The sequence below is a fragment of the Meleagris gallopavo genome, chromosome 4 (assembly GCF_905368555.1).
Source record: "Meleagris gallopavo chromosome 4, MGAL_WU_HG_1.1, whole genome shotgun sequence".
Taxonomy (NCBI): domain Eukaryota; kingdom Metazoa; phylum Chordata; class Aves; order Galliformes; family Phasianidae; genus Meleagris; species Meleagris gallopavo.
The window spans coordinates 17,929,319-17,953,423 of record NC_139407.1 but is presented as its reverse complement, the minus strand read 5'-3'; the positions used below and the strand labels follow the sequence as shown (position 1 = coordinate 17,953,423).

General features: G+C 49.0%; 1 protein-coding gene across 4 annotated transcripts in view; it reads right to left on the bottom strand.

The window, feature by feature from the left end:
• The window catches only part of LEF1 (lymphoid enhancer binding factor 1), a 54,206-nt gene extending 30,207 nt beyond the window's left edge, over positions 1–23,999 (bottom strand). For all 4 annotated transcript variants that reach the window (XM_085222300.1, XM_085222299.1, XM_085222302.1 and 1 more), the window contains exons 1-3: positions 23,664–23,999; positions 23,041–23,104; positions 21,663–21,796 (exon numbers count right to left, since the gene is read on the bottom strand). In XM_085222300.1, coding sequence (XP_085078426.1) covers positions 21,663–21,796; positions 23,041–23,104; positions 23,664–23,864 — 399 coding nt within the window. In that variant the 5' untranslated portion in view covers positions 23,865–23,999. The remainder of the gene's footprint in view (positions 1–21,662; positions 21,797–23,040; positions 23,105–23,663) is intronic.
• Positions 24,000–24,105: the final 106 nt, after the last annotated feature.

Genomic DNA, 24,105 nt, shown 5'->3' with positions numbered 1-24,105 from the left:
CTTGTCTTATATTTTGCAAGATGGAGAGAGAAAGCAGCACTGGTAGGTGTTTTAAAGCCAACAAGCATTAGGTCCGTTTTTGTGACCAAATAATAAAAGCAATATGAATTCTCAATAATATATATGAGTTGAGCTGTAAAGGCGACAGTGCAGGCTGCTGTTCATCTTCCCGATCTGTATACATGCAACCAAAACAGACGCCAACAAATTTCAGCTGATTTACTGATCAGGCCTCGGTCTTTAGCTGTGAGACTCATGGGCCAGCCCACCATTCAGCAATTACTTTATCAACAATAAACTGTACATCATGAATAAAGATCAAGAAACAGATGTATTTAGGTCACACACACAGCTGCTAATCAGCATTAATTTCTCAAATTTTAGTAATTAACATTTTGTATTATATTGGCTGTAGCTGTCATGCATGCCTGTGGTATCAGGGTTGCTTGCTTTCAACAGCAGTTGCCTGTTAGTCCTCGCAGTAAACCAATTTGGGCACCCCTCGCTCCTCAGCATCCAGCAGATTCGGTTTTATTTTCTACTTCTCGGCACCTTATCCCCTAAGCCTGTGGCTGTGGTTTTCAACGGGTGAGGGAACCGTGAGAAGTGAGGAGAAAAGTAAACCGCTTGTCAGCGGGCATAAAATTAACACAGAAATGGGCTGCATCTCCATCAGCAGTATTTGGGGTCTGCAGAGCCACAGCCTGCAAAATAAAATAGAACAATGATAACAATGAGAGCACTCTGGCCTGGGCCAGAAAGGCCCACTGATTTATTTTTAAAAGCCCCACACTGACTCCATCAATGCTGAACTCACACCTGCCCTGCAAATCAGCCCAAGTAGGCGATCTGCTTGCTGATGTCCACTCTTTTCTTGTTTTTTTTCTCCAGGTTTTATCACCCCAGAAGCTTTACATGGCTGATTGTTATGGCCAAAATCCTATGTTGGGCTCACATATGAGAAGAACTATTAGGTTTCCACCAAGCTCTGTTTTCTTTGTCAGTGGGCTTCCTCCTGCTCCCACAAGCAACCATACATCAAAACGTAATAATTCAGTGCACACTGGTACCTAAAGCAGCCCACAGAAACACTACAGAGCAGCTGAGGATGCAACGTGATGTCCAGAGCAGTCTGAAGAAGTCACACGTCTCTCCAAAAGTGGCCTAACACCAAAGGCCTTCACTTAGCTCCAGGTGCAAACCTTCTCACATGCCCCAGAAAGGAAAGTGAGAATGTGCAGCCACGCTCAATGTCTGCAATTCTGGGAAATGAAACGAAATAAAACAAAACAGGGTGTTCTCATCTTGGAGGCTGAGAACCTGTTGGTGTATGAACCCAAAGACCTTACACATTGAGGCACCTCAGCATGGTTTTTTCTCATTTTTTAAATGCTTCTGAAGAAATGTGAGACTACCAGAAAAAAAAAAAAAAAAAAAAAATTAAAAAACCCACCCACCTGCCCAAACATCTAGCTAAAAGCTGTAAGGTATCCTATATGCAACAAGTGTGCAAAAACTATAAAAAGCCTGAGCAAGCCAAGGCAAAAATGCCTGCGGGTCAGCACTGGCCAGGCAGGCTGCAGCAGGGACCATTTGTTCCAGCTGGTGTGCAGACGGAGATGGAGTGCGCAGCCCTGCCAGCCCTGCAGAGCCACGCAGGCAGCCGTGCTGCTGATGTTGGGGCACGTAGCCCATGTCCCATGTGGCCACCATCACACCTCACCGCTGCTCCCACTGTCAGGTTGTCCCAGCAAAGGAGAACAAAAGGCTGAAAGCAACACCCAAAACAGCTCTGTTCTTTCTTCTTGTTTTTCTTTTAAACATTGATCTGCCTCTAAAAAGACCCCAAATGCCCCCAGCTCCTTACTTCTCCTCTACTGTCAACAAGTTGTGTGCTGGGTATGGGAACTGGCAGATGGTCTTCTCAGTTCAAGCTAAAATAGCCAAATTAAAACAACAGCAACAACAATAATAACAAAAACACACACAAAAAAAAACTCACAAAGAAACAACGCAACAAAAATTCTTAACGCAGGAGACAAGCAGATCCACATAGCTAAATGTACACATTCCCTTTTCTTCCTGAAAAGGAGGGTTTCAGGTTTTTAACAGCAAACAGTAAATTGAGAGAAGAAAACACAACAGCAGATAGCCCTGTCAAACACCCAACAACAGAAAACACAACCCTTTCCACTCCTGCTATCACAAGTACCAGACGACCAATGACTTGCTGGAGGATTTGAGGATACCTTGGCCTGGAAAAACACAAGGAAAATCTGTGCATTTTTTAGCCTATTTAATTTCTTCTTTCTAGAGCCCTGAAATCATTCTTAGACAGAAGGACTTATCAAACACAGAGATGGCAGTTTCAGTTGCTCTCTCAAAATAGCGATAGCATTTTAATGGCTAAACTGACTCTGAGTTTATGCCTTTGATGACCAGCTGTTGCAGTAGAAATGCAAGAGGAAGAAGAGCACGGCCTGGGAGCAGTGTGAAAACCAGGGCTGTGTGAGAAGATGAGCTGTCATGGACAAACACTGGAGGTGGAAGGTGTTCTGGCCAAAGCTTGTTACTCGTAGGTGAAACAGATAATCAATGCCAGCAATAACTGCAATTATAATTTGTCACCTTCCTGGGAGCTGGCGTACAATCTCCTTCTGTGAACAACTGCAGAGGAGCAGCAAGCTTGATATAAAGAGGTCGGATTGTTCCCCTCATCCCCAAGCCACTTATTTACAGCAAATAGTTTTATGTATAAAGCCAGCCTCCTCCTAATCTCTTGACAGAAGAGACTGCTTTATGTTTAATTTTCAAAACCTTCTCCAACTACAAGACACTGCAGCAGAGCAAACGAGGTAGCAGGTACGAAGGTAGCGATCAGCAGCCTTGCTTCCAACCTCACCTGAAAGCACCACCTGAATCACTCCCTTGATAACAGGGGCTAAGCAATATTCTGACCTACAGAAGACAAATAAAAGAGTCAGTATTTTGCACTTCTTCTAGCTCGGCAGTGAGGAAGTTTATGTTTATGTTTATGTTGCTGATCCCTCCTGTTTCGGGGTCATGACAGTCATGGTACTCAACCAAATAAGGTGGCAAAGTACATCCCAGTGATGCTGGGCTCTTTTCTGGACTGGAGCTCGTACTGCTTAGAGCACAAGGCATCACACCTGGGAAATGCAGGCAGTGTACAGGAACGGCCACAGACGAAGGGCAAACTGCTCTGCTTCAAGTCCATAGTGTTGAAACGCAATGAAAGCCCAAGTACAGCAGCCAGGGGAGTGCTGCAAAGACAAGAGTGAATGGGATTTGACAAAACCTGGGATAAGCATCTATCTAGATGCATTATAATCAGTAACATGATTCAGGTTAATTGTGACATTGGTGTGAAAACTAGCTTCTCTACATTCTTCTTTTGGCAACTTTATTTTTTCATCCCTTTCCATCTTGGAAATTAATATAGCACAACTCTGACTGCTTTTTGCCGAAAAATTGTAATGAACAGTTGAGTTCCCCCAAGACATCTTTAAAAACATGGCTGTTGAATCTCTGACAGAAACATGCTTTATTTCAAGTGTTCATTAAGCATTGCCATTAAGTGAGTGATTAAAGCACACCCAGCACTAAAATAACTTGATTAGAAATCCCCTGCTATCTCAGTTTTCTTCTCTCTCACGACTCCTTAATTTGTTGTTCTCGCCTGCTCTGGAAGGCTATAGGGAGACCCGAGGTGCTGCAGCACTGCACAGGGAGCCGGCCAGTGCTTCCCAGCCTGCTCAGGAAGAGGACAAGCCTGCTGCTATTTGCAGGCTGCCAGTGCACATGTGTACAGATTATGCCTAACGTCGCATGGCCCATTAGTTTCAGAAATACTCGCTAACAACTGATAGGGCATGAAATCGCCAGCAAAGCCGCAGACTCGCTTGGAAAGCTTCTGCTGTTAAAACATTTTGTGATGTTTGATTTCACTCTCCAACGCAGCAATGAGGTCTCTCCGATGGTCACTGGTTCCCAGCAAATGCTGCTCAACTTCACAGGCCAGTGCTCATTCTGAGCTCCTGTTCCCACATGATGGTCCTTTAACTTTGTCCACCCTGCATGGTTCTCTTTTTTCCTGATGTATATGGGTGCAAAGAGACCCACATCAAACATGCATTAGTTTGCAACAGCAAATCCCATGCTCAGCAGCAGCAAGCATACCTCTTCTGCTAAGTATGCTGTAAATAAGTGGGACTGCCAAAAAGGCATTTTTTCCCATCATTTTCCACTGTTCATAGCCCTCTCCGTCCTCTGTTGGCCAAGGTGAACACAAACACTGTGACGTTTCCACAAAGCTGACACCATGCTCTCGTACAAGCTTTGAAACACGGCCAGTCCTCTGCATCCTCCAGCACCCAAACTGAGCTTGGAAACTTTTTCACCAAAAGAGACATCACCAATTGGATAAATATGTGAACTTGGTGTGGGAGTGAGTGGCCAGAGGACAGCCCTGAGGGCTGGTGTTCCTGCTGGGGCCACGATGTGCGTCACAGGATGAGGCGACTCTTCCTCACTGACCTCTTTGCGTCCCACAGGATGCAGGTCAAGGCTCCTGCTGTGAGCCCACAAAAAGCCCCATCTCGTGTTTCTGTGACTGACCAGGCAATGCCCTTCAGTATGACACACAGTGGATGAAAACGACTTGAAATAAGACCACTCCCAAGTACATGTTTACATCAAGTCCGTATCATGGCCTACTCAATGCCAAGTGCCATAATGGAGACCGAAAAGGCTGAAAAAGGTAAACTTTTCTTTGAGTGGGGATTTTTTAAGAAGAGACGCTCTTGTCTCATGAAGGCAAGAACAAGGACTCAAAGAGCTGTGGAAGCACTTGGCACACTAGTATGTGTCCATGAGCTGCTTTGCTGCACCTGAGTTTGCAGCAGAAAGGCTGACTGGACAATACCTGCTTACGTCCAACACAGCAGAGACCAAGTTGAGCTACCCACACTACCCAATGTGACTGGCACTTGAGGAAGCAATCCTACTTCCTTTGCCTTCTAAAAATAGGGAATCCAAGAATACAGGATGGAAACAGATGTGAAAATGGAGGAGTGGAGACTCTACTTCAATGATGTTTCAGCCAATCTTTGTCCTGGGCAAGCTTTCCCCCCATATGGGCAAATTTTTGCCGTGGCCAGCCCTGCCTGCCACCAAAGGTCCAGGAAGGGCCATCCATATACTGTCAAGCAATGAAGAGCCCCTGCCACTGGATTTTAGGGAGTTAAGGGCCTGGTGGCAGCTTGTACGCAGTTGGGTTAACAGAGGGTCACCCAGCATACAGTAGGGTACAAAGCAAGCACCAGAGAGGTCATTTTCTAAACTTTAAGGCTCTCAGGCACTGCTGACCCTGCATACCCACTGGAAAAAAGTTTTCAAGTAACTTCTCTGAGTCCAGCTAAACCGTATTAACAGATTTATCCAATAACATGCAAATTCAGGTTTTAATGAAAAGTCTTAAGTCACAGCTCTAAGTGATTTGGACTTTTCTGCTAATGGCATCTGCTAATGACCAAAGATTTAATGCATCAAGTCTTAGCATACATCAGCGCAAACAATATAACCATTTAGTGGAGGTAAAAAGTCATCTCATTAGACATCCATCACTGGATGTGGGCAAGATGGTCCAAAGGCTTAAAATAAAATATTCATTTTTAAACTAAGAAAAAAAAATCCCTAAAAATGTACAAATGATTAGGCCAAAAGTAGCAGTCTGCTAAAGCTTCACTAGGATTGAAAATTCAAACAGCAACATATATCTGGAGGTAAAACGCATTTGCAAGTACTTAATTTCTGCAGTACTGTTCCACAGAAGGCAAAACCAATTTTAATAGGAATTAAAGCAATAGGGCCCTCCAGAAACAGGATGTCTCTGAGACAGGTTATTTGAATCATCAGTAGAAGGTCATAACAGAAATTATTTCTCTGCCATATCGTGAAAGATTACCTCAGTACAAACAGAATGCTCAAAAACTACTAGCTTAATTTTCTGGATCTGTCCCATGAGGAATCACAATCACAGGGAAACACAAAATTGTGAGTGTAGCTAGAAGTGTAATGATCACAGTATACAGCTCAGAATGAGCAGAGAATGAGTGGGGTGAAGCACAAGTGTAAAGAAGCAGAGCTTCGAACACTTTGAATGCACACACACTTCGTACAAACCAGGTATGGATGCTCAGCTGTGGGTACCAGACCCATGAAGAGCCAACCAAGCAGGCTTCAAGGGATGTTCCCGTGTCAGCTATGGTGCTAAGTCAGCCTCTGAGAGCTGCCAAAACACAGTTGCGTGACCCAAATGTGGGTCCTCCAGACCCAAAATGTCTCTCCCACTGATGGCAGGGCTGGATCTCCTCCAACTTCACTTTGGCCTCTGCGCTCGCCTCTGGGAAGGTGCCAATGGGCTTAAAAATTGCTGCTGGTATGCACAATGCACATGACGCCTTTTAAATCCTGCGTGGGATATTCCTGCCTGCTGCTAGACTTGATTTTTTTTTTTTTTTTAATTCAAGAGCTGCCCTTTAAAATTTAAAGTCATTCTTAAAAGGAAAAAACAACACCCAACCCACAGCCTGAGCTTTGTGCAGCAGGCACCTAAATCCTCATAAAAAGCCTATGCTGCACTTTATAACACGGGTAAAAGTCTAAACATCGTAAAAGAGAGCCTGAATTGCCAGACTGCCCGAGCCCCCCGTAAATCACCCCTCCAGATGGTCCTACGGCTGCTCACAGCACCCTGCCTGTGACGAGGGGTTGCCCCACAGTCAAGCCTCAAGTGAAACCCCAATACTATGCAAAGATTACATGTTATTTTGTTCAAGAGGCACTTCTGAAGTTTACCACTGCCCCGTTATTAGGGATAGTTTGATTTTCCTTGCAAGTTACACTCCCCTGCACCTCCAAGTGTGGCAGAGTGTGACAACTGTGCTCTTGTGGGCAAACAGGCCAGTCAAGCACTGAGAGAGCAACACTCTCTCGCTGGAAGGCGCCATGGATGATTTTTCAGGTGCAGGATATTTTAATTCACCATTTGTATCACTTTGTGTGATACACCAGAAGCCAACACCGTGAGAAAAGCAGGTTCTTTGCATGGCACGGAGATAAGTCTTTTTCTCAGCATTGAGCTCCCCTGTGATAAGGTGGAGGAAGGAAACTCTGCCTCCTTCACAAAACAAAATCATAAAGAATAAAAGAAAAAAACACTCTCCTCTTCAGAAAGTCCAGGCCAGGTGTTGGGTGCTCTCACCATCAAGCTGAGGCAGGGCTGGCTAATCCATAGGCTGGCTCGTTAGTGAGATAAAGGATTTCAAGAGGTGTTGTGGGTTGGGGGAGTGTTGGTTGAGTGTGGCTCCTGCAGGAATGCCTGACCTTTCCTGGGTCTTTGATCATGCTGGCTCGCAGCGTGAGATAACGAGCCCTCTGCAGAATCCGGAGGTAATAAAAAAAGCAGCTTTGAGGCCTCGTGTTTTGGCAGTGAAATGCTTACCTGGGCTGCCAGCACGCTGCCTGATCCCCCTGCCCTGCCAGAGGCTGTGCTGTGCTTCTGTAGGAACTTGGGCAAGGGGCTTCAGCTCTCACCTGGCTTCTCCCAGTTGAAAAGGTGTGCCTGGTGTGCCATTCTTACTGAAGGCATGCACATGAAGGTTCAGAAATGAGCACAGCCACAGAAACATTAGTATGCAATTAAGCCACAGGATAGGATAATAGAAGGAGAAACTGTATCTGAAACAAATGAGATGGTAAAACAAAGGATTGATCTGGAAGGGCTAAGTCACTTCTTTCATCAGTTCCTCTCTGAACATCTAACCTGTGTTGTAGAAGGACTTTTTTTTGCTGAGTTTTTTGTTTGTTTTGTTTTTTGTTTTTCTCAGGGCAGGCAACCTGAACAAGCCAATATACCATTGGGTCAACAAAGCACAAAACACCTGGGCTCAATGCGCTGAATTGGTGGGTGCTAATTAGCTCAGTCTTAAATACTTCCCCTATTGAGCTTGTATGAGCCTGCATTGGGCTGCTCACCTACAGAAGTTCTCCTGATCCTCCAAGGCTGCTGCTCTCCTACAGAGACAGCTGTGCTGCAGGTAGGACTGGCACCTCATGCAGGGTTGGTGCTGCATCAGCTCTGCAGTGCTACCTGACTGCAAACTGACTGGAGTCAAACCCAACAAAATCTGAGTAAGTTACCCCTTACCTGAGGGGGAAGCAGCGTACTCAACGATCTTGTCTTCCTTGCAGGGGTTAGCTATGTAGATTTCAGATGCAAATTTTACTTTAGGGCAGGCTTTATGGTATTAGGAGTCTCTTCTTTAGCCTTCTGAAATTTCATATGTGTACATGCTGGAGTTCTCTCATCTCTGTTAATTGGGTTTTGTGGAATTTTGAGGCCCGGGGGCCAGAGGGAGGGCTGCTGATTAAAGCACACCGTGCAGAAGTGGATGCAATGGTGTTGCACAATAGCAGGAGCAGCTCTGTTCCCCCACGCCGCCTTCTGGTGTGCACCCAGCAGGCTGGAGGAGCTCCTGTTTGCACACTCAGAAGTGCCTTGGCAGGAGGGTGCTGTTCCTTCCAGTCTCTCAGCCCTGCTTTTCCTGTTGTACACATCGGTTCTAGGGAATTTGAGGTGGGTCTGCTGCTGTCTGTTTATTGTGTGGAGTCACTGTCCTGGTCAGCAATCTGACTATAGTCACAAAGAGGGGCAGGGGTAGTCTGCATGCTGACCTACAACCTTCAGCACCATTAAGGAGGAACAAAAGGGTGCTGAGTCTCCCCTTGTCTCCTCGCACATCCATGCCTGTTGGGATTTGTTAGGCTACAGATCCTGAATCAGTGGGCTGATGGGTGTGTGTCTGGGTGTCCTCACAGCAGGGCACAGAAAGCTCCCTGCCTCACTCCCAGCTGCATCTCTCCAACACCACACACACACACGAGGCTCCAGCCCAAAAGCTTGCTTGCTGCAGCTAAATACAGATATTCACACACCCATTATAAATGCAGTCTAGTTTCATTTTTAACCCACAGGAGGGTGTGGAGGGAGAAGACATCAAAGCACGAACACAGGCTACCCTGGCATTCTGGGCGTGCAATTTTATCTTCCCCTCATTTCCCTCCTCTCCAAACCAGCTGCTGCAACTATCACGATGCTTGCCCTCCGGCCGGCATGCTGGATAACTGGCTTCCAAGACAGTCATTAATCTCCCCCCATTACCCAGCTGGCATGAGATTTCACTGAGAGAGGAGAGCTGCCTGTGTGCCCTCCCAGTGGCAGCTCCCCAAGCCATCCCCAAGAGCGAAGCCATCCCCAAGATGGATGCTCCGGAGCAATGCTCAAGGAAGCAGGAATGTCACCGAGCACCATCAGAGGACCTCAGATATGTGGAATGAATGCAACCTGCCTGTTGGCAACTGCGGAAGAAAGAAGCAGTGTGCATCTCCAGGGAAAGATGGCTGGGATCAGAGCTAAGGTTAGAGAGTGACTTATTGCACAGCAATAGCAGCAGAAAGTAGCCTGATGTATGCAAGCTATGAAAGTGAAAGGGAGAGGCACATAAACCTTCAGCAAGAAAATACAGCTCAGCAGTGTTGTGCTTTCATCCAACCATTGGGTTTTGACCCATCTGGGGTGACAGGGCTGAAAGTGCATCAGGAGGTACATAATTAACTGAGTGCAAGAAGGAGCTGCTGCTCCTGCGAAGCCTGGGTGAAATGAAAACAAAGCAGGCTGAGAAAGCAACAATGCACTGTCTACTAAAGGAGACAAAGTAACCAGAGACGAGTTTTGTGCCCTTCCTACCTGAAACAGCCATCTCCCTGCCTCCTGCTGCTGTGTGAGAATGTTTGAGCATCTACATCGAAACACAAATAACTTTTTCAGAGTGTTTTCTTGGTGTGTCAGTGAGATGACGCACACCAAACCTGTCATATCCTCTTGGTAACAGTGTTCATTTGCCACTTCTTTGCACAAGAGCCTTGTGTATAACTACACTAACCTGCATTTGATCTGGTGGTAGGACCATAGGTTCTCCCACGGCGAGGAAAAACACAGACAAGTTTTTGATCTTCCTTAAAGCACTGCTTATCTCAGTTTTGTTTGTTTTCTGTTTTTCGAGTGCAGGGTAGCGTCTGATGTGCATGCCACCCACCACAGCTTATCTCAGCAGCGAAGCAACCACTGCAAACCAAAATAACAGCGCCTTCCTCTGTGCCTGCCCTTTGTGCAGTGACAGGCATGTTTTGGTATCGCAGACCCCAGGGCATTAAACACCAGTCTCGCACCTGCACACTTGCTGAGAAATGAGGGGTCCTTCGTTAAAGCCAGTGGATTACAGGCAAGACAACTCAAACAACCCTTCCCTGAGGATCCTCTGGAGGCACCGTCCCCCCTCAGCCCAAGCAAGCCTCCAAAAACGTAATTTTAGAATGTCTGCAGGATGAGCATCTACAGCAAGAGTTCAAAGTAACACCTAGTCTGAAAAATGAGTCTAAAGCATAGGGCATCAGCATGAAGCACTGACCTGCACTCCTCGGGAGCCCAGCTGGGGACGAGCAGCCCCTGCAGCTGCCCACAGCTCCTCAGTTTCCCAATGGGAGGACTCGGCAAGGCCATGAGAAAACACGACCTCCACCATCCTCAGGCACTGCTGGGGCCTCCAGCTGCCGGTCCCTTCCTTGCTATCTGCAGGCACTTTCCGGCTCAAAAGCTGACACGCGAAGGGTAGCGACAACGACCCTGCCGAGTCCCAGGGTGACAGAGGGAAGTGGTTTGAGAGGGGTTTGCTGGAGGCTGTGCACCCAACCAGCCCTCAACCACATGTTTAGCCTTGTCCCAATGGCTGTGTCATTGGCGGGCAGAGGACTTCAGCTGGCTACTTTCTCATGAGCTTTTAAGGAGGGGCAAAATGGAAAAGAAGCTTTGAGCAGGCAGAGGAAAGAACTCTTGGTTAGCTGGGGAGGAGACAGCCATCAGCTGTCACACCGTCTGTCTGGCAGCAGCCGGCCAGGCAGCCCCACGCAAGCTTTCCGTCCCAAGCACATCCTTCCTGGCAGGGAGGACGCAGGCCCTCAGGAAGCTGCCGCTTCTCCTGCCACGCTCAGCAGTGGGAGTCCCACAGGGCTCCCAGCGCCTAAAATGTGTGCCAGAAATAGAGCCCAGGAGGCGCTATATTTAGTGGAGCAAGTGATGCCTCAGGAAGGGCCCCTCCAGCAGATGGGCATGGCCTCATGATGGGTCCTGCTCCCCAGGTGAGGATGCTGTGTTGTACCCAGGGTAACATGCAGTCATCTCCTCTCAGGGGACTGTGGGGCGGTTAGGTGGAACGGATGTCCCACCTCTGCAAGGAGGCTTGGAGAGAAGAGCATCTAATTAAGACCACAGCTCTGGTTAATTGAGCCCAATTCACCTGTGACATGAAGAGCCACAATCCCATCAGCAATAATGGGACTGCATCGGCTTACACCAGTAATTACTCCAGATCAGCAGTATAACAAAGCTAATTCAATACTTCTGCAGGTCCAGCTGCTCAGGCTGCCAGGGGAGTGCTGGAGATGGACTCCCTCCCTTATGCCCAGCCCAAAAAAGTACTGCTGGTGATGTGGTGAACGGTGGCAGCCCCTGCTAGGTTGTACTGCTGGGTGTCGGTAGATGACTGTGTGCCTGGGGCCATGTTGGACGTGGTGGGGTGATGTGTGAGCTGCTGGCGTAGGCAGACAAGCAAATTGACAGCTGCACAACCCTGCCATCATCACTATGCCCACTGCTCCCATGGGGCTTGGGCCAAGGGGGAGCCTGCATGGAGTGTCCTGGGCATGTCAAGGGCTGGGAGTGGCAGAGCATGCCCTGGTTGCCCCATTCCGGCTGCAGCCCAGAGCACAGCAGTTCTTTCCTACCTCCAGCCAAAGAAAACTCAGCTGCCATTGGTGTGAGGAGAGGAGCATTACTGTAGGCCAGTCAAGTTTTGACTGGTCTGATTTCCATAACACACACTCTGCAAACATCTGCCTCCTATTGCAGGCTGGGCTGCACTGGGATAGGTCTCTGAGCCAACACATCCCCCAGGGCTCTATCTGCTCTGGTGAAGCCAAGTCACAGACATGCCCACCAGCAGCCACCACCTGTCCAGGTACCCTCCCAGGGGGCCCGGCCTGGCTGTCTTCTCCAGAGAGCAACACATACTATGGGGCATCCACAGTGTCCTTTGGCACATCAGAGTTGCCTCTGTGCTGTTGAAATGCAAGTGCTTCAGTGAGGTGCTGCCCTAAATGAGGAGTGTTATTGCTCTGCTGTTGTTGGGACACTTGGCATGGCCAGGCTGAGAAAGACAAAGGGAGAAAAGCCTCATGCTGAGAAGCACAAGGCCAGCCAGCACGTTCCTCTGAGACACTCCATCTCCAGGTTTGAAGACAGGCAGCTGGTGCTCGTCACAGGGGCCAGGCAGGGCCTTGCTCCCTGGGCAGGAGAGGCCCACAGCTCCATTCGCTCTTTTGTGTCCACACGATGCAGGCATCAAACAAAAGCAAGCAAAGCACTCTGCAGGGTTGGCTACAGCACCTTCCGCTTCAGGTTTGGCTGATTGAGCCCCGCGCTTGGCTGAAAGCCTCCTGGTTCATCCTGCTTCAAACCAGCACGTTTCGAAACTTGTGCTTTGCATCCTTCAGGAAGGAAACAAGATCAGAAGGCACCACATGTACAGGATTTCTCATTTTGTCATGACCTTCTGCTCCCTGCCTAGGCATCAGCTGTCCCTACAATGGTTTCTCCCTTGGTCAGCAGCATGTCCCACAGGCGACATTTCCATTGCCAAGCCACAGACCTGCTTGCACTTTTGCAGCACGCATGTTCTGCCCAGACAACATCAACCGGTGGGACCAGAAGAAACAGGCTGGCATTGGCGGGACAGCTCCAGCCCCAGCTTAACCCCTGCTGCTGGCAACTTCCCACCTCTACCAATCAGCATTCCCAGTTAGTTCTGTACTCTTGGAGCTATCCAGACACATACCAGGGCTGTGACGCTCTCCTTCTTGTAGGCAAAGGCTTGAGCAATGTGCTCGATTCAGTCAAGACAGCTGGCATCTAAAATATAATCAATCAGCCTACGATCAAAAAAGATAAATAAGACTGCTCTTTTTTTTTTCCTATGTTAAAAACATCCCTATACCATTTAAATGCACAGCAAGGCAGAGGAGGTGGGGACATATCACCATAAGAAAATGCCTTCATTGTTTTTGTTTGAGATTCTGCATTTTTCACCAAACATTTAATCAGAAATCACAGTTCATCTTTGAAGGGATTTTCAGAGCCCTCAGCTCGCTGCTGCAGTCTGCAGCAGTTTTGCAGGGAGGGAGAGGCACAGCCTAGCCCCCTGCCTCGGTATTTAGGGGCATGCAGGAGGTGTGTGAGGGTGGGGAGAGCAGCTTGTGCTGAAGGCAAGGCTCCAGGCAACCCTGGAGCAGAGTGATCCAGTCTGAAATGAACTGGCAACCCTAAAACTTTTTGATAAGATAAAAATTCATTGATGTTGGCTCACACTGGGCCCACTTCAGCTCTGCACTTGTCCTCTGTGTTTCCTTGGCGTATCTGCTCCTTTCCTCTATCTGCTTTAGCATAACTTTATTTTTCTCTTTTATCTTTAGCTAACTGCACCCAGGGACTGGAGGGATTGATTTTTTGTTTTGACTTATTGTTTGAAGATCTGTAACTCAAAGCAGCTTCTTGCGCCTCTGATGTCTAGGCATGAGCAGTATAAAAGGTGAAGCATGTCCTATGTGCCGAGCTGAGCAGGGATACCATTCTATAATCAGTCATCTGTGTTTTATTTTGCCTTTTTGGGAGGAAAACTATTTTAAGACTTTATAGGCAATAACACTTGAAATAAATATTCTCGTGGCTGATACTATGCACGCTGGTTCTTTCCCTTTTTATAGACAGTGCGCCATTGCTCACTTGGTGCAAAAAAAGCACCAAGTTCCTAATTAAAGGAGGCCATTATAAATCAGAAGATATTTTGACCATCATGTCACACCCCTGGCAGCCTACTACTGCCAAAACGTTGCCATGCAAATCCGAGAACGCTGTGCTTGGGGATGCGCTGCCGCGAGGCGAAACAAATCCCCTCAGATGAGGGAAGGCAGAGGGAGGGGACAGCGCACTAACCCGCTCCCATGTGCTCCCTTTGCCCTCGGGGCTGGAGCTGGCTTCTTTTAGGAAATTCTTGCCCTCAGGCTGCGTCCAGCAGGCAGCTCATTAGGACGTGGTGTCCGGGTTTCTCACGCCGAGGTCGCAGAAAGCTCGCCGCGCACAGCGGTGCTGCTTACGATACCCCATCTACTCCACTCCCTGAAGTTGCCCAGCTTGCTGAAATATGGTTACATATGCAAACATTATCTCCCAATTGTAACCTCATTTTCTGCTCTGCTGGACGGCGTGACCAGCATTTGTCATCCCGCCGCCCCCGCCCGCTGCACCGCTCACACGTCCCTAATTGTCACCGAGATGCAGCGTGCCAGCGGGACGCCGGTGTCCGCTGCTCCCCATCTCCACGCAGTCACTCAGGTAACAAACCCATAATCTCGTCCTGTTTTCATGATGGTTGAATTACACATAATTGTTCCTGCACAGTGATTGATTTCTGCCTGAATAGAGACCTCTGCCTTTTTTCAATGCGAGCGAGTGGCAGCCAAGTCTCTCCATCGAGGAGGAGGCAGCAGCCTTTGAAGAGATCAAAGCCAAGGCCGCGAGCAGTTGTGCGCCCTGGGAATATGGAAAGCCTTTATGCTCTCAACCCCATTTCCAACATCATGTTGGATTGCAGCTGCATTACATTCTGCCAGCATTCTTAATGCTTTTAGTATTGACTCTGACATCACCGATAGCTGTTTTAAAGTAACAAAAGCTGAGGGATGACTTATTTTCACAACTCCGTAATTGGAACATGCAAAGTTAGGGGAAGGCAGCATTTGTTTTCAATCTGAAATACAAAAGAAAGCACAGAAAATTATATAAGTTCCCCAAAATTAAAAACACGTTTTTCATATGGAAAGAACAGAGGGGGCATTTTTATAGCCTAGACCACACAAAATGAACTGATTATGCACATGTTTTTTCAAGCCTAAAGGCTGAAGTAAAAATATGATTGGGTAAGCGAGTCAAATCGGGAAAAAATATTGTGACTCACGGTGCATTTAGTGACTTCTAGCACCTGATGCAAGGCAAAATGCTACAGATGCCCTGGGTACTGCTCTGCAGCTCCTTGTAGTAAACTGACAGCAGTTCGCTTAGCCTAAACCAGGCACAACACGTGGCGAACGAGCATTAAATCCTCATCAGTTATCTGGGAAGATAACCAGCGATCTGGAAGTATAAAGGACTGCAGAGCTCCTTCTGAGATTTCCTCTGCTCCAGCCACACAACAGCCGTAACGCTGCCTTAAAGATCACCACAGAGCTATTTTTGGGAGTGTCGGATGCTCCTGCCCTCCATCCCCTCCTCCCCTGCCCTCACGAGTGAGCACAAAGGCAAAAATCTCCAGCTAGAAAGGCGGCCCTGAGCTTTGATTAAACACACGCCCACACTGTCCAGGGAACACATTTCCAGGGAAGCCTTAAAATGAACCGGTGGGAAGGAGAGGGGACAGGGAGGATGGGAGGCAGAGCCAGGGATGCCGCACAGCTGAGCCGCTCCTGTCCGGAGCACCGCTGCCGCTTCAACAAACACTTCTATTCATTCTGAAGCCACTGAATTGAGTCTTTTGAGAACAGTAGTTTTGAAATACGCTCACTGCCGCTACGGCATGCGGAGTGGTGAGAAGTGAAGAATGTGTAAATAAAGCATAAGCTGTAAAGAATTAAACGTTATAAGCTGTAAAGAATTAGACATTATGAGCACTCGCGTATTAGCAATAAAAATAATTTCCTCTTAGCTGCATCATTTGCCTTCTGCCATTCCAGAGCTCCTTTTTTCCCTGCAGTCATTACAGGCCCGTTTCAGACACGGCAGCACGGGAGCTGCCCTCCTTCCCTGCGGACACCACGCCAACGTCCTTGTCACTACCTGGATTGTTGGTACTGTCTCAGGGATACTTTGGCCATTCCTCAGCGCACACACAGGCTGAAAGTGGTGGCAAACATAGTAAGCCATCTCTTTACCACAACACAAAAGCTCAATTTTGAACACCATTAAGAAGCCTTTCCTATGGTAATCCAATGTGCGTTTGTTGTTTTTTTTTCTGCCCCTCTACTCTTCCTCCATCCCCAGAAAATTTACTCTCCCTCTGCACACACTGAGAGATCGCTCCTCTGTGGCTCCAGTGCCTGCTTTGAGGACAGGAGAATGCCCACAAAGCAGCGCCGAGGAGAAGCATGAGGTGCCAGAGACCTGCCACCTGCCAGACTGCTAGGACATCCCACTCCTCTGTCTGTCCATCCATCCCATCAGGAGCCCCAGACATGGGAGCACAAACACCAACCCCCAGAAGCCAGCGGGCAATCCATATAACATCGCAGAGGTTCCTGAAACAGCATCAGAAGTCAGGTCCGTGTGATGCTGCAACCCTGCCTCTCAGTATCAAGCCATTACTGGGATGAAAAAGTACTTTTCGCTATAATTGCTGCTTATTTTCCTGGATGCTGAAGGAGCTCAGAAGCTGGAGGAGCACAGGATGGACAGCAGCTTCCCAGGGGAGGGAGTGCGCCGTGCTCATTATCTGGTCCCATTTGTGCTGGATTTCTAATAGAGGGACCGAGAAAGAAGTAAGAGTGCACATCACGATGCTGGGAGTAAGCTACCTGCATCCGTGTGTGGCAATAAAGATGAGACACAGAAGAGGAGGAAGATGCTGGTGCTGCTGGAGTGGCAGAGAAGGAGAAAGGGAAAAGACCGAAATGTGCTTTTTGACAAAAAGTTTTTACACTCTTTTTTTTTTAAAGTTCCTCCCTGCTTTTTCTTAAAAACTTCATCAGAATTCTCTGGTCCTTCATGGAAAGACAGTGTAGAAAACAGCCAAGCCAGCACTGCCAAGAACTTTCTTCTTATCAGCATTGCTTTTAATCAGATAGAGGTGTTGAGAACTTCTCTTAGTCCCTACTCCACATACATTCCAGTTTTTACTTTCTCAGACTTCTGGTTTGTTTTCATGAAAGCAAAACAAGACAAAGAAGCACCACCACAAAAACATATCTTTAGAGAGGAGCTGTCATCCAGATGATTTCCTGAAGGATGCTCAGGAGCTGCAGATTTTGCTCCCACCTCTGCCGTCACCTCCTGAACATCTCTCATCAGGCTCCCTGTTTCCAGACAAGTCCTCTCAGCTTGTGGTCCTATTTCATGCTGTGGGACGAGGGGGACATCTCCCCTGCATCTGCCCACAGCTACCAGCCCACAGCCATTCCCACAGGTCATGTCCTCAAGCTCAACTCAGCGCCGGGTAATTATCCACAGAACTTACCTATTTCATGCTTAATTGCACAGGCACATACTTTTGCTCCACCCTCAGCCCAGACACAGCCTAGCAACTTGCACTGCCCCCCAGGCTCACATCCCAGCCTCAATCAGCCCAGCCCTGCGGTGTGAAGTCACCCAGCAGTGACACGGGAGGCAAGGCACAGGTGACATGGGACAGCTCAAAGCCAGCCCACAGAATCTGTGTGTTAAGGGTTCCATGCCTAGAAATCATTGCCTCCAGAGCAAGAATGCAAGCCTGACCCTGGAAAACACTGTCCGGAAGACATCAGGATGAAAAGTTCTTTAAGCAAAATGGGGTATTTTGGACATTGAACACAACTATTCGCCAAACAAGATGTATTTACCCGCAGCCATGCAGCTGGACCTGGAGGAGAAGCTCCACAAAACCCCTGTGTAACCCCACTCCCCTCAAAAACCCAAACACAAGAGTCATCGAACCAGTTTTGTCTAAGTCCTGATGCAATGATACTTCTCAATCTGCCCAATTAGTCTGTAAAATTCTCACACACATCCCTAGAAACAAAACAAAGAAAAAATTACAGGCTTCGGAGTAAGAAGAAACGCTTTTTGTTTTGGGCAGTTCTGGGATATCCTTTCATTAACAAGGTTCATTAACAGCATTTCATAGAATCATAGAATTGTTTAAGTTGGAAAGGACCCTTAAATGTCATCTACGCCAACTCCCCTGCAATGAACAGGGGCACCTACAGCCAGATCAAGCTGTCCAGCTCTCCCAGAGTGCCTTCATATTCCTTACTCCAAAGTATGACGCCATCTGCCACAGGTCACTCTGATAAGGAGCGTAGTTTGCTGCCAGCCTAAGAACACTGTCAGACTGGCGGAGGAGCTGCCTAACAAATTGGCATTTTTTTGCAGCTCTCCTATTATGAGTTTTCCTCATGGAGATTTACATCTCAAGCAGAATCTTGATGCCGTTAGCTTAGAAATATTCTCAAAATAACAGAAAGGGGAAAAGAAATCACAACAAAACCACAAACTTAAGAGCTAAGCTTTTTTTGTGTTTCTTTCATTTTTTCTCGTTAAATCCATTACAGCTTCCTCTTCTCCCTATTCCATGGGTACTGAAGATACTGAATAACGTGTGTGGGAGAGAGAGGGATTTGAGTAATAATTTTTCCAAACCCAACTTGATCCATTCCAACTCACTTGCCAGGTTAAATGCCAGCAGCACACAGCAGAGAGCCAGGCAGCTGGAACAGCACTGATGTAACTCACTGTTACAGTGTCACAGGGCAGCAAAACCAAAAGCTTCCCTTCCCAGGAAAGGGAAGCTGCTCTTCCCATCTGTGCTGAGCCCGAGCATCGCCTGACCTGGTATGCTGTTGGACAGGGCATCCCACAGCCAGACTTTGCAGGGATTTAGTACCTGGCAGGAGGGTAGCAGTGCACCACCTGAACACACCTTCATCATTGGATGCAGTTTATCTGCATTTTAGCACAACTCCAGGGGAAAGAAATTCTCTCCAAGCATAGCATTCATTTGAAATGCCTCTAATTTTGTGCTCCAAATTGCAATTTTTTTTTTATGGTGGATTTATGCAAGATTTGGACACTGTCCTTCACAGTGGCTGGTATGATGTTCTATTTTGGCTTTGAGAGGAAAAGAATATTGAAATAAAAATTTTCCACACTGCCATGGTTCAGTGAGAATGGTGGGGACAGGTTGATGGTTGAAGTGGATTATCTTAATGGTCTTTTCCAACTTTAATGATCCTTTGATTTAAAGAAAGATCAAAACATGAAAATAAGCTAAAACTGTGGAGAGATGTGGTCATAAAAATCTCTGAGGCAGTTTTCAAACACAGAAAGAAGCAGAAAATAGTAGAAAGAGAGTGTCAAGGCTGCTCCCAAGCAGGTGGTGCCACAGGGAGCATGAACCAGAAGCACATTCCACAGGACACCTTGCTGAAGTGCAATGCTCTCCATCCTAGAGGCACCAAAATCAGCTGCTGGTGATCACTCCGTGCCCACTGTTCCAGTCCCACTGCCCATCTGACAGAGATCCCATTACAGCCTTGTCACTTTACACCTGCAGTGCCTACTGACCACGGTCTTCCTGCTCCAACCTCACCTACACTCACAGCCACACAGAGAGAACAGATGAACAATGAGGACACCCTCCAGCTCCATCATCGTGCACTTCTGTACGAGTGGTTGGATACCTCTGAAGATGACAGATCAAGATACCCAGGACCCTACTCCCCATAGCAGACAGCAGGGACGGACTCCTGTAGAGCAGCTCTGACCACGTTTCTTCCCCTTTGTGGGGACGATCCCTGGCCGATCAGCAAAGCTGGCACGCGCATTAGCTCCCTACTGTACTTTTCGTTCAGCCCCAAAGATTGAATGAATACGTTTTTATTTAAGTGCTCAATCACTTTCTTGCTGAGAGGACAGATTCCTTTGAAGTGGGAAACCCAAGCTAAATAAACACATCCACAAGATCCAAGTCTCAAAATAGAAGCCGTTGGCTTGCTAGATTAAGTTATTCTGAATGCAATTTTCTTAAGTGAATCCAATGCCTCGGAAGGGCCGAAGTGACAGGGATGCTAATCCCCGGCTGTGGGATGGGGACAGCATGCAAAGCAGCTGTGCCAGGGCCAGTGAGATGGGACCTAGACTGACAGTGGGATAGGAACAGCAATTCGATGCACTTGAGATACAAAATCTTCATATCCCCAGTGGAGCATGCTCCTGCACATGTCTGAGAGACACAGACTGTTTTATGGCTTAAAAAAAACAAAAAAAAGGTGCATGTCTCTAACAGGACTTCAGAAATATTAGAGCAGCAGTAAAATGCTTCTGTGTGGGTATATCTCCTCAAGGAGTTCTCCCTACTTATCTGCAGAAGTGAAGCAGGCAGAGGAGTGGGGCTTCAGTGCCTGCAGCCACACAGCACCATGAGGATCTGTAAAAACTTTTGGTGCCTGAAGCTGCAGAGATCCGGGTTGCCTTCTTGAGCACTGTTCTCCCTGGTACCTGAGGCCCACAGTGAGCTGTTCATCTTAACACTTTTTTCTGGACCAGAATTAAGTTGGAGAAGAGGAGGTACAGCACCACAGGAAGAATAATGACATTTCGGTTCTAAACCACAGGAAAATGAAAGCGGCAGCCTCTTCTCTGACAGGTTGTCCCAAACTAGCTCCTAGGTGTACAGAAGATGGAGACTGAAGACACATCCATGACACTACAACTCCAGCTCTGGGTAAGTGCAATGGGTGGGGTTTGTGATCACGCCTCGGCTGAAGTCACATGCATGCAGCGCCCGCCTCTGGAGTGAGCCGTGGGGGAATACTGCCCTTCCCCATTGCCCACTTGACATTAGTTAGGTTGACTAATTGCACCAGCCTGGCAAAGATAAGGCACACTCCCTGCCCTTCCAAGGGCTGGGGAAGGGATGGGAAAAAAATTGTAATTTTTTTGTTTCCTGCTCCACTCTAATATAACTTCCACAATTGATAGGTAGACAATATAACCATCACCGTTACAATACTGTCTTCCCATCACCCTCTACACATACTCAGTAGAATTTACTACCCAAAACTAAAAAGACACTAAGATCCATCCGTAAAGGTAATTCCTATCCAAAAATGAAAGTGTGTTAAGATCCATCTGCAAAGGCATCTACAGCACCATGAGCAGAGGGACCGTCCTGGAGCTAGCTGTGGCCGCCCCGATCCCCAGTGTGATGCTGCATGCCGTGGGGAGGGAGCCGATCCCGAGCGCTGCTCCCCAGTGCACAAAGCCTTTTTGCATGGAGCAACCGATGGCGGGCATCAATGTCAATCAGCAGCCGGCGATACCGTATCTGGCAGCAAAAAGCGGAGCGAGCCTTTTCATCTCGCTGACAGGCAGCTTGAGCAGCCCTGCTGCAGCCCTCGAGACTCCTCAACAAACAAAGAGTTAACACCAGAAAATTCACATCTGTCCTCGCGACTACAAAGACGGCACTTACATCGCCCCACCGCACATTATCCCGCAGTGTAAAGCAGGGCTCCCTCGGCCCCGCTATGAGCACTGCGGTTCATCACGGGGTTCGGCTCTTCCACCGGGAACGCGACTGACACTGCCACAGCCCGAACGCACGGTGCGGCCACACGCTGTGGGACCGACGGAGGAACCCCGAAAAGTCTTCAGGGAGAGAACTCACTGTTCTGGGGATGGGTGGCGACAGAGATCCGTTAGGCATGTACGGGTCGTTGTTCATATTTGGCATCATGATATACCCCGAGTAACCAGAGTATGATGGTCCCTTGCTGTACAAGCCGCCATCAGGATGCTTTCCTACGGAAGAGGAGACAATGACGGTGTTATTCCCTACGCGTGCACCTCAGAGCACTTAAACAGGTACTGTGTGTTCACGGAAACGTTCTACCTGAGAACATTCCCTTGCTTATGGCAATTATTTCTGGCAGAAAGCAGTCCCAGCAATTTGTAACCGCATTTTTTTGAAGAAGAGTTAATTCTTAAAGGAGTCACTGCACTTTGTGAGGGGCCAATGCAACATCAATGCCTCAGAGCAACTCATTTATTTTGCCATTCCCCTCCAGAGTAGGCAGAAACACCAGCACTGACATCATGTTCCTCAAGCAGCAGTTTTCCCCCACATCGCACATCCCTCCAGGATGCTGGGCTGGGAAGCATTGCCAGCACGGCTTCCCCATATCACTGCTAGGAGGGGAGGGAGAAGATGGCGAGAACAAGGGGCAATTACCCTCTCCTCTCCTAACCGGGAGCAGAGGGCAGGGCTGGCATGGGGCAAACCCAGGGCCAAGGCTGCTGAACAGCCTCCGGAGGGAGAGCCCAGGGGGGGAGGTGATTTTGTGGGGAAACTGCTTAGCTTCGGGTTCTGCAAAGGGACAGGTTTGGGCAGCAAGACCGCCTGCAGGTGAGTTTTTCAGAGGATGCAAGGGGAGAAAGAGCTGCACAGAGCTGATCTTCCCTCACGGCCGTAAGCACAGACATTGCAGCTGTTCGGCTGTGCAGCACCCAGTTCTGTGAGGAACCACAGGGTCCCGGCAGGCACTGGGGCTGAGCTGCATCCCACTCTTGTGGAGGTGATGACCTCCTTCAGCCCGTGATCATAATCACTGCACATTAAGCACAGCCTTTGTCCTTCACAGCACTCGTTCTTTGTACACATGCCCGGCTCTCTAAGCAATATTCCACAAACTTTGTTATTTCTTTGGCCGGACAAACCACCAGTGTGTTACAGAGAGCAGGAGAGCTGCTCGGATGGAGGCTTAGGGGCTGAAGGGGCACCATGCGTTAGGGGGAAATCACACCGCTCCCCAACATAGCTGGTCGCTCTGTGTCAAAGCCAACATCCTAAAAACAGTGATTTCTTCAGCGAGGATCCATGTGGCCTCCTTATTAGTCTTTCTTTTGACAACCATTTGGTCACTGGAGATAAATGTGCAGCGCATCCACCTCCTCCCCCAACGCTCCCCCATCCCCAAAAGACGCTGAATTCAGACACGGATTGCAGCCCGAAGGTGGGAGCAGCACATGGGACACGCGGTTCTCACCTTCCTCGGGGTGCTCCCTGCCCTTGTCATGATAGGAATCCTGCGCTGGAGTCTGTCTGGAAACCTGGCCGCGGGGAATCCGGCACCGGAGAGGAGGAAGGAAAAGAGGAGAAGTCACTGTGCGGGTGTTCACTGCGTCCGTCTACCTCAAAAGACGGGACATTGACGGCGCGGGGCAGTACCACTGGTTCCTCCGGGCAGAGCGCAGCCCGAGGGGCGGCGTGCGGGAACGCGCCGAGCTCCGGCGGCCGAAACGCCCAATGGGTACCAAAATGCAAAAGGAAAATAAGGTTGCCCTCGTTATTGCATATTTGGGGGGGAGGTGAGGGAAGAGAGAAAAATATTTTAAAAAAAAAAGAAAGGAAAACAGGCAGGAACACCGACAAGCGGCTCTCTCCGAAGTTGGCTTAGTGTCGGGCATTTCTTCCCGACAGTTCAGTGTGAACCCCTCCAAGAGCCCACGGCCCGTCGGCGTGCGGGGCAGCGCTGGGGCCGCCGCCCGCTCCCACGGGACCCGCGCCCCGCCGAGCCCGGCCGGGCCGAGGGGGCCTTTGCCGGGGCCAGGCCACCACCGCGGGGCTCGGCCGCCTCTCCCCGCTCCTCGTTGCCCCCCAGCCCCTCACCTCGGCGCCGGGCGCGATCTCGGACTCGTTGACCAGCGAGGACTTGATGTCGGCCAGGTCGCCCTCCTCCTCGGGGTGGCTGATCTCGGCGAAGATCTTCTCTTTCTGGGGGTCCCCTTCGTCCTTGAAGGGGATCATCTCGTCGGTGGCGCAGAGCTCCGGGTCCCCCCCGCCGCCCCCGGCCCCCGGCAGCTGCGGCATCCTCGCGGCAGCGCGGCGTCTGCTGCGGCCGCCGGCCCGCCGCGGGAAGGGAGCGGGAGGAGCGGCGGGGGAGGAGGCGAGGGAGGAGGCGAGAGAGGAGGAGGAGGAGAGAAGAAGGGGAAAAAAAAAAATAAATAAATTAAAAAAAACCCGCGAAGTCCTCGCCAAGTTGCTGCCTCCGCGCTCGGCGCCCGCCGCGGGGGGAACGGCGTAGGGAGGCCGCGGGGCTGCGCGGGACGAA